Genomic DNA, 10,349 nt, shown 5'->3' with positions numbered 1-10,349 from the left:
TGGAAAGATTGGTGGAAACAGGGCCGCGACGTGAACGCTCTTTCCTTGACCCCTTCAGTCTCATAATGGCTCATTTGACTTTCATTGGCACAACTTTGGTCCTCATGTTGATAAATAGCAATACAAGTTTCCAAATGTGATGGAAAGACTGGAGGAAAGACTAGGTGCTGAGAGCTCTCTTATACCTGCATTAATGAGGCAATTAAACACACCTGAGCAATTACTAACGCCTGTGAAGCCATGTCCCCCAAACATTATGGTGCCCTGAAATGGGGGACTATGTATAAACACTGCTGTAATTTCTAAATGGTGAAACCACAAAATGTACAAAAATGGCCTTTATTAAAATCTGACAATGTGCACTTAAACCACATGAGATTTTTTTCTATTATAAAATCTCAACTTAAGGAGTACAGAGGCAAATAAATCAAATGATAGGTCTTTGTCCCAAACATTATGGAGGGCACTGTATGTAAAGTGGCACAGCTGGTCGAGTTGTCTCACAAATACAGAAACAGGTGTTCCCTCGTGACCTCAGATGCTGCCTGTGTGGCGTTTGCATGTTTTCATTGACTGCTGCTCCGGTTTCCTCCCATACGTCCAGGTTTAAAGGTTAATTGGCCTCTATAAATTGTCCCTAATGTGCAGGGTGTGGATGAGAAAGTGGGATAACATAAAACTAGTGAGAAACAAGTGATCGATGGTCAGGGTAGACTTGGTGGGGTGAAGGCCTGTTTCCATGCTGCATTTGTAAAACTGAAAATTCACGGAACAGGCCCCTCAGCCACCAAATCGATCAATCTGGATAGACTCGGCTTGCACTCGCTGAAATTTAGAAGATTGAGGGGGGATCTTATAGAAACTTACAAAATTCCTAAGGGGTTGGACAGGCTAGATGCAGGAAGATTGTTCCCGATGTTGGGGAAGTCCAGATGAGAAGAACATTTTTCACACAGTGGTGAATCTCTGGAATTCTCTGCCACAAATGTAGTTGAGGCCAGTTCATTGGCTACATTTAAGAGGGAGTTAGATGTGGCCCTTGTGGCTAAAGGGATCATGAGGTATGGAGAGAAGACAGGTACAGGATACCGAGTTGGATGATCAGCCATGATCATATTGAATGGCGGTGCAGGCTCGAAGGGCCGAATGGCCTACTCCTGCACCTAATTTCTATCGTTCTATGTAATCACCCATTTGCACTGATCCTACAATTATTCCATGTCCCCTCAATTTCATCAGCTTCCCCCGATTGTACCACTCACGTACAACCCAGGGACAATTTGCAGTGGCCAATTAACCATTCATTCTGCACAGTTCACATTCTCACACTAATTTACAATACATTCAGTAAAATGATAGACATAATGGTGTTTTGAGCATATTGTTGTCTGGAAAATTATTTTGACCACTAATCAGTGCAAAGCATGCAAAATCCCTTTCCAGCTGTTTTCTAAACAGAATCTAGTCATAGGTGGTTTATCTTTGCATTTAGAGGAGAATAAGGAATAGCAAATAAATAATATATGGCACCATGTGTGAATGTAGATTACGGCTCCTGCAAATTATATAATTGAAAGTGCTCAATGATACTGTCAGTGACCAATTTGGTTTTATCTTTATCTTTGTGTACGCTGACATTTCACAGAAATCATTAAAAAAAAATAACATTCATTTTCCATGGTAGATTCACTGTCTGCAATTGTGTTTATGATTGAAGCATGTTAACCATCAATAGTTCCATTTCCAAAAAAGAAGTTTATTAACAAACAGAGCTTCCAGCAAAGAAAATGTTGAAAAATGTATTTAATAATCTCACTGGTGCAATTTGTGTTGTTGGTCGTCAAGACACAAACTGAAGAAATTGTGTTTTTTATAGTGGTTATTATCTTTAACACCAGTCCATCGGTAACAAGATGGTATTAGACCAAATAGCATTCTTTCTTTGTTAAGAAAAAAGACACATGCTCACTAAGGATTTTTGGCAAGGTTACCTATCCGACTAGTGCATTGCATAAGCAACAAGTTCAGCATTTTGCGTGTTTTAAATTGTTTTTTTGGAGAACCATTAGTTACATCTAAGCGCGAATTGCAGTACAGGTGGCATTGCAATACATTGTCTTGCCATCCAGTGTATGTTTAAAGCCTCAATGCAAGTTCATAAAGCAGTTCTTCACTACGGTCTAACAGATCATCATAGCCTCAATCATAAACTCCCACTGCGTTCTCTTCAAAGACTTGCAGTAGCTCCTTGGATTCATATTTGATAATGGGTGGCTGCGATGCCTCATTCGACTGAAGAGACGATGACATTGCACCTTGCCCAGTGATCTTGAGATGAATAAGTTTCATCTTCCAATTATTCTCGTTACTTGGACAGCGGATGAGACCAAAGATCTGCTCAAAAACTCCAAGGCAGACGGCATCCCTGTGAATTGTGCCAGCTACTGCAATAATAACTAATCCATGAGGTGAATGGATGCACTTTAGTCCATCGCCAGTCAGGTTGGGATTTAGGAATAGATGCTCGTCCTTTGTCAGTGCTAATAAACGGAGGCTGACCAAAACCGCACCAGTGTACTCCTCCAACTGCTGTTCTAAAGTTCGGTATGAAAACTTAAGTTTGGCATCTTCCCAAAAGTGCTGTGGGCCCCACTCTGATGACCGTTCTTGTAGCAAAGGATTCTGGGAGTTCAGAAGCTGATAAAACCACTTGCAAAACTGTAGCCCCATTGCCTGGTAATCACCCTTGTGATTAATAGCTAGATCAACTTCTGGTGCATCATTTCCTGATGTGCTTGCATGAACATCAGTTTCCTAATAAAAAGAAAATATTAGTATGTTTATCTGTGGCTGTTAATTTATCATGCCTGAGTAAACAAAACAATGCTCACATTTACAAATTCTGTACAATATCTATTGCACAGTTAAAATTAACATTCGTATTCATAAGGGCTTACTTTGCATCTGATTTACGTATCAATATTTCATGCTTGTCCCTTACACAGGCACAGCAAATACAGTCCTAGGCTTAAAACTGCTTCTTCCTATTATTTGCTGAAGACAAAAAAGCTCAAACCATGCCAATTTTAATCTTCTGTAATCAACGGGCTAATGCTGACGAAGGCCAACACTTTTTCACCCAGTCTCAAATGGAGTACCAAATTGAAATATATAGGAGAGATATTTCATTTAACAATCTACTAAGTTTTCTCTTTTTAATACAGTTACTGAAAATATATCTATTGCAGCTTCAGAGGTAAGTGAGATACTAAATAGTATGTTAACTTAGAGCTAGTCAATAATATGGAATACACCTCTTATTGGCTTTTAACAGTCACAGAGCATGGAGAGAGATTTAGACTTCAGAGATACAGCATGGCGACAGGCCCTTTGGCCCACCGAGTCCACTCCAACTAGCGATTACCCCGTACACTAGCTTGATCCTTCAAACTTACGAAAAATTTAACAGAAACCAATTAACCTACAAACTTAAACGTTTTTAGTGTGTTGGAGGAAAACGGAACACCCAGAGAAAACCCATGCGGTCACAGGGAGAACGTACAAGGCGCTGTAAGGCAGCAACTCTCCCACTGTGCTGCCCTAATTATGTCATTCCACCGACTCTATGCCTAACCCAACCACCCATTTACTTTTTGTGTGTATCCATTTACACTAATCGTACAGTAATCCCCTTTCTTTAAATCAACCCCATTCTCATCAATTCCCCCCCCCCCCCCATCATTCAATTTACAGAGGCCAATTAACTATCAATCTTTATTTATTTGGGACATGAAAGGATGCTGGAACACATGGAGCAAACCCATATGGTCGCCAGTAAGGTGCAAACCCCACATATACAGCAAGAGGTCAGGGTTGAAACTGGTACTCTGGTGCCATGAGGTAGCAGCTCTTCTAGCTGCAGCACTGTTCTGCCCAGTCCATGCCTAGGAGCTTAGGTTCGTGCATTCTTACTCTGCTGTTCAACTAATTTAGGCTTATTCACTATCCTTTTAAAATAACATTCTTACTGTCACTGAAACTCACTGAAAGTGAGGGACAGAAAATAAATCCTCATTGAATTTAAAAAGTATGTAGATGGCAACTTTAGGTAATGCAATCTACAAGGCTCAGAATTGAGAATTAGTTTAGTTTAGTTTGGAGATACAGCTCGGAAACAGGACCTTTGGCCCACCGAGTCAGTGCCGACCAATGATCCTCACACTCTAACGTTATACTACACACATTACAGACAATTTACAATTTTACAGAAGCCAATTAACCTATAAATCTGTACGTCTTTGTAGCATAGGAGGAAAGTGGAACACCCAGAGAAAACCCACTCTGTCGAGGGGAGAACCTACAAACTCCGCACAGACAGCACCTGTAGTTGGAATCAAACCTGGGTCTCTGGCGGTGGAAGACAGAAACTCTACCGCTACGTCACTATGCTGCCCAAATTCTATGATTGCTGCCAATTGATATTATTGTATAGAGGTAGGCATGTTTTATGATGAAACCCACATTTAAATTAAATACCTGGTTAGCAGCAGTGTCCTCCCTCCAATAGTCAATAATTCTCTGAATCAATTGATATTTCTCTGCATGGATAGGGATCACAATGCTATGTTTTGCTAGGTACTGAAACAGTATGTCACGGTGTAACTTCTTCCTCTTGAGCAGCTCCTCAGCACTCTGGCTATAGCTTAGTATTGCATTCATGGCTTCTGCAGGTGAAATAAAGCAACGGTGAAGTAAGATAATAAGGAAACACAAACAATAGTCACAACATTTTGTTTTCAGCTCAGCAATTACATCTGTGGAAACTTTCTGCACTGCACTGCACTACATTCTCATTGCTATACTTCAAAGTAAGCATGCAGGTACAGCAGGCAGTGAAGAAAGCAAATGGCATGTTGGCCTTCATGGGATTTTAGTACAGGAGCAAGGAGGTCCTACTGCATGCCCTGGTGAGACCACACCTATTGTGTGCAGCTTTGCTCTCCTAATTTGAGGACATTCTTGCAATTGAGGGAATGCAGCGTGGGTTCAATATTCATACCACTGGGCATCCCTCCCCACCCAAGTCGCACCAGGTCCCCGTTCTCACCTAGCAAGTAGCTAACAATGGCCTGTATCCTCTATTATCGTTACTTTTTTACATATCTTTTGTTCGATATCTCTCTATGTCACCGCCTATATCTCTCGTTTTCCTTTCCCCTGACTAGACTGAAGAAGGGTCTTGACCCGAAACAGCACCCATTCCTTCTCTCCAGAGACGAAGCCTGTCCCGCTGAGTTACTCCAGCATTTTGCATCTATCTTCGGTTTAAACCAGCATCTGCAGTTCCTCCCTGCACATCATGTCAAGACCAACTCTTATCAGCCTGCATTATCCATACCATTCCAAATACTAACATATCCATGTACCTATCCTAAAGTCTCTTAAATATCGCTATAGTATCTACGAGAAAACTGATACCTTGTGAGGAAAAATGCACCATTGAACCATTAACTTTGCATCTATTCCTCGCTCTTTGTTCTTTCCCAGTAGAGTGTAAGCATGGATTAAAATCATATGTTTTATCAAGTCACTTGTTTATAATATTTTTTATCAAGTCACTTATTATAATTTGTACCCAATGTAATTCTCAATTCATCCCCAACAAGAGGTCACATTTGCATTTAAATCTTAAATTAATGTGATTCAACATATTTGAAAATAGAAATAAAAGGAGACGCACAAAACTGAAAACGAAAACCTGTCCAGGGGAAATATTTGAAACAAGCAACAGTTTCATTATAATTGAAGGTGTCAAAGACCAGCCTAACCTCGATCAGCTACTGACTGGGGTTTTCACTTCTACACTTTGAAATGTAAATGGTGGAACATTGAAAGCTTGAAACAAATTTACATTTATAAAACAAAACACAAAATGCTGGAGAGCCCAAAACGTCAGGCAGCATTTGTGGAAGGAATGGACAGATGACCTTTCAGGTCAAAACCCATTACATTTATAAAGTATCATTCATAGAAACATAGAATATAAGTGCAGGAGGAGGCCATTCGGCCCTTCGAGCCAGCACCGCCATTCATTGTGATCATGGCTGATCGTCCCAAATCAACAACCCGTGCCTGCCTTCTCCCCATATCCCTCGATTTCACTAGCCCCTAGAGCTCTATCTAACTCTCTTAAATCCATCCAGTGATTTGGCCTCCACTGCCCCCTGTGGCAGGGAATTCCATAAATTCACAACTCTCTGGGTGAAAAAGTTTTTTCGCACCTCAGTCTTAAATGCCCCCCCCCTTTATTCTAAGACTGTGGCCCCTGGTTCTGGACTCGCCCAACATTGGGAACATTTTCCCCTCATCTAGCTTGTCCAGTCCTTTTGTAATTTCATATGTTTCTATAAGACCTCCCCTCATCCTTCTAAACTCCAGTGAATACAAGCCTAGTCTTTTCAATCTTTCCTCATATGACAATCCCGCCATCCCAGGGATCAATCTCGTGAACCTACGCTGTACTGCCTCAATCACAAGGTTGGCCTTCCTCAAATTAGGAGACCAAAACTGTACACAATACTCCAGATGTGGTCTTACCAGAGCCCTATACAACTGCAAAAGAACCTCTTTGGTCCTATACTGAAATCCTCTTGTTATGAATACAGAACATGCCGAAAGACTTTATAGTCAAACATGTGCTTTTCAAAGTACTGTCACAATTGTGCCATAGGAAAAGAGACCTGCTATTGCACAGTGAGATTCCATATACAGCAATGGTCATAGATAAAAAAGACACAAAGTGCTGGACTAACTCAGCGGATTAGGCAGCATCCCTGGAGAACATGGATAGGTGACATTTCAGGTCGGAACCCTTCTCCAGACTGAATGTGGGGAAGGAGAAACCTGGAAAAAAGGAGGAGCAGAACAAAGCACGGCAGGTAATAAGTGAACGGGTTTTGATGGGCAGATAGTTGGACAAGGCCACCTGACCCACTGAGTTACTCCAGCAATTTGAACGTTTTTTGTAAACCGGCATCTGTATTTGCATCAGTCAAAAGAAGAGTCTCAACCCAAAACATCGTCTATCCATGTTCTCCACAGAAACTGTCTGACCTGTTGAGTTTCTGCAACACATTGTGTCCTTTTCTGTTTTAACCACGATCTGCAGTTCCTTGTTTCTACATGGTCATTAATAAGATAGGTACGTCGAGGAGTGACACAGGCCAAACCTAACTCAGTGACGAGTCATCACTCATCACAATGACTACTAACCTATTTTCATGGTGAAGCTCATATCCATTGTGCATCTAAATCCATTGTGCATCTAAATGTCACCCATGTCCTCAAAGTAGCAGCACAGTTTGAGAAAGATTAAGATCTACCAGGCAGCAGTGATGTCTGAGGTATTCTAAATTCCGGACTATCTATTACGGACACCTCGATACTGGAAAAATACCGCCAATGCACACTCCAGTAATACAGGTAGAGCAAAGTGGAAGATACAGAGTGCAGAGAATATAGATGGCAGCATTGCAGCACAACTGTTCCATAGACAAAGGCCAATGACTGCAATGGGGTAGATGTGAATCAGATGTGTATCCTAGCTTATGGAAGGATGTTCAAAAGCCAGATAGCAAAGGGGAAAAAGCTGTTCCCGAGTCTGGTGATGCGTGCTTTCAAGCTTCTGCACCTTCTGCTGTACAGGAGTAGGGAGAAGAAGAAATAACCTGGATGGGACTCGTCTTTGATTGTATTGGCTGCTTTTCTGAAGCAGCATGAAGTGTAAATTGAGTCAATGGTGGGAAGTCTGGTCTGTATGATGGACTGGGCTACACCTTCAACTCTCTTTATCGTTTTCCAATCTAGAGCCCTAGTTTCTGGGTGGGGTGGGCAGGTGTTGTTAACCAGGGATGGGGGGTTGTTGCCAGAGATGGGTGCGGGGGAAGGATGTTTCTGGGGATATTGTTGCCAGGAGTGTGGTGGGAGGGTGTTGTTGTTATGGATACTGGGGTGCTGAAGCCAGGGGTCAGGTAGTGATGTTATTGCCAGAGGTGAGGGTGGTGGGGGGGGGGGGGGGTCTTCCCATAGATGATGAGGGGGGCGGAAGTGGTGTTACCAGGAGAGGGGTTGGGTTGGTGAAAACAGGAGTGAGGGGGGGGGGGTGTTGCTGCCTGATATGGGGTGGAACGGGGTATATTATTGACAGTGGTGAGGGGGGGTGTTGTCAGGGGGGGGGGGGGGGGGGGGGGGTGTCATGGGTGGGGTAGAGGATGTTATTTCTAGGGGTGAGGGGGTTTTGCCATGGATGGGTGGGAGGAGGGGGAGTTGCTGCCTTGGATGGGGAGATGTTGCTGGGGGTGGTGGGGTGTTATTGCCAGGAGATTTGGGGGTATTGTGTGATGGGGGGGGGGGGTGAGGGAGGGGATGCTGGGTGACAAGGGAGGAGCTGTCAGAGAGGGGAGAGAGGGGCAGTGCCAGGGAGGGGGGAGAGTGTCAGGGGGGGGGAGAGAAGAGAGAGGGGTGTGTGCAGGGTGGGGGGAGAAAGGGGGTATAGGGGTGGCGGGAGAGAGGGTATCAGGTTGGGGGGGGGAGATGAGTGTGCGTCAGGATGGGGGGGGGGGGCAGAGGGGAGGTATCCAGGGAAGGGGGAGAGAGGGAGATGTCGAGAGAGGGGGGAGAGAGGGTATCAGGTTGGGGGGTAGAGAGGGGTTGTCAGGGTGGGGGGAGGAGAGGGGGTTGTCAGGATGGGGGGTGTCAGAGAGGGGGGTATCAGGGTGGAGGGGAATCAGGGGGGGAGGGTGTGTTGTTCTGCGTGTCAGGGGGAGGAGGGAAGGGGATAGCGAGGGGTATCAGGGTGGGGATAGCGGGGGGGACGAGGGTGGGGATAGCGGGGGGTATCAGGGTGGAGGGGATCAGGGTGGGGAGGGTGTGCTGTTCTGCGTGTCAGGGGGAGGAGGGTGGGGATAGCGGGGGGTATCGGGGGGGGAGGGTGGGGCTGTTCTGCGTGTCAGGGGGGAGGAGGGTGGGGATAGCGGGGGGTATCAGGGTGGAGGGGATCAGGGGGGGAGGGTGGGGATAGCGAGGGGGGAGGAGGGTGGGGATAGCGGGGGGTATCAGGGTGGAGGGGAATCAGGGTGGGGAGGGGGGGATAGCGAGGGGGGAGGGGGGGGATAGCGGTGGGGTATCGGTGGGGAGGGTGGGGATAGCGGGGGGTATCGGTGGGGAGGGTGTGCTGTTCTGCGTATCAGGGGGAGGAGGGGGGGGATAGCGGGGGGGGGGAAGGGTGGGGATAGCGGGGGGTATCAGGGGGGGGGGGGTGTGCTGTTCTGCGTGTCAGGGGGAGGGGGGGGTGAGGAGGGTGGGGATAGCGCGGGGGGGGGAGGGTGGGGATAGCGGGGGTATCAGGGTGGGGGTGGGGACGGTGGGCTGTTCGGGTGTGTCAGGGGGAGGAGGGGGGGGGATAGGGGTGGGGGGTATCAGGCGGGGGGGGTGGGGAGGGTGGGCTGTTCTGCGTGTCAGGGGGAGGAGGGTCCCGGATCCACCACCCACCCGCTTCGCTGTCGATCCGCAGCATCCTGTTGGTGACCGTGTCCGCCACCGACAGCAGCTCGCACCGGCCCAGCGCCTGCAGGATCTCCCGGCAGCCGCGCCGCTCACTCTCCGACAGCAGCGACATCAGGGACCAGCTCACGCCGCCATGGCTGCTCCCCTCCGGGCGGCCGCCTGAACCCGGAGAAAGGTTCCGCCGTCTCCCCTGCCTCTTCCAAAGCCCCGCCTCTAATGCCTTGTCTCATCCTCATCGCCCATTCTGTCCCTTCTCCCAGTTCCCCACCTCCCATCTATCTCTCCAGTACATCTCCACCTCCACTGAATCACTAGCACTAACTTTCCTCCACAGTTCACCAATTTCTCTGCCCTTCTCCAACCTCTCCCTCCACTGTCCTCACTCCCCTATCAAAAATAACTGCAAGATTTTGGTCAGGTGGGCTGAGGAATGGCTGATGGAGTTTAATGCAAATTAGTGCAACATCTTGCACTGGGAAGTCAATCCAGGGCAGGACCTTCACAGTGAAGGATGGAGCCCCGGGTAGTGTTGTAGGGCAGAGGGATCCAGCAGTACGGGTACATTGTTCCTGAAAGTGGTATCACAGATAGATAGGGTAAACATTGAAACAGAAAACTAGGTGCAGGAGTAGGCCATTCAGCCCTTTGAGCCAGCACCGCCATTCAAGATGATTATGGCAGTACCCTGTTCCTGCTTTTTCCCCATATCCCTTAATTTCTTTAGCCCTAAGAGCTAAATCTAACTCTCGTGAAAACATCCAGTGAATTTGGCCTTCTTTGGCAGA

General features: G+C 46.4%; 2 protein-coding genes across 2 annotated transcripts in view; one reads left to right on the top strand and one right to left on the bottom strand.

Annotated features, from left to right (window-relative positions):
* Positions 1–1,739: 1,739 nt before the first annotated feature.
* On the bottom strand, positions 1,740–9,760 carry c13h3orf38 (chromosome 13 C3orf38 homolog). The gene is made up of 3 exons (XM_055645044.1): positions 9,550–9,760; positions 4,537–4,724; positions 1,740–2,814 (listed from the first exon to the last, which is right to left on the bottom strand). The coding sequence occupies exons 1-3, from the start codon at positions 9,674–9,676 to the stop codon at positions 2,200–2,202; spliced, it is 930 nt and encodes a 309-aa protein (XP_055501019.1). The 5' UTR covers positions 9,677–9,760; the 3' UTR covers positions 1,740–2,199.
* LOC129702937 (uncharacterized) overlaps positions 7,433–10,349 on the top strand; it is a 32,728-nt gene continuing 29,811 nt past the window's right edge. The window contains exon 1 of the mRNA XM_055645041.1: positions 7,433–7,482. The gene's annotated coding sequence lies outside the window, so the exon portion shown is untranslated. The remainder of the gene's footprint in view (positions 7,483–10,349) is intronic.

The sequence above is a fragment of the Leucoraja erinacea genome, chromosome 13, assembly GCF_028641065.1.
Source record: "Leucoraja erinacea ecotype New England chromosome 13, Leri_hhj_1, whole genome shotgun sequence".
Lineage (NCBI taxonomy): Eukaryota > Metazoa > Chordata > Chondrichthyes > Rajiformes > Rajidae > Leucoraja > Leucoraja erinaceus.
Note: the sequence above shows the minus strand (reverse complement) of the source record. Positions and strands in the feature narration are given on the sequence as shown.

What these genes read in the sequence shown, in the direction of transcription:
- c13h3orf38 (XM_055645044.1), bottom strand. Translation starts at nt 9,676, where the DNA reads ATGTCGCTGCTGTCGGAGAGTGAGCGGCGCGGCTGCCGGGAGATCCTG. An exon ending in GCGGATCGACAGCGAAGCGG is followed by an intron (nt 4,725 to 9,549) that starts GTGGGTGGTGGA and finishes TTTCACCTGCAG; the next exon opens with AAGCCATGAATGCAATACTA. An exon ending in AGGACACTGCTGCTAACCAG is followed by an intron (nt 2,815 to 4,536) that starts GTATTTAATTTA and finishes TCTTTTTATTAG; the next exon opens with GAAACTGATGTTCATGCAAG.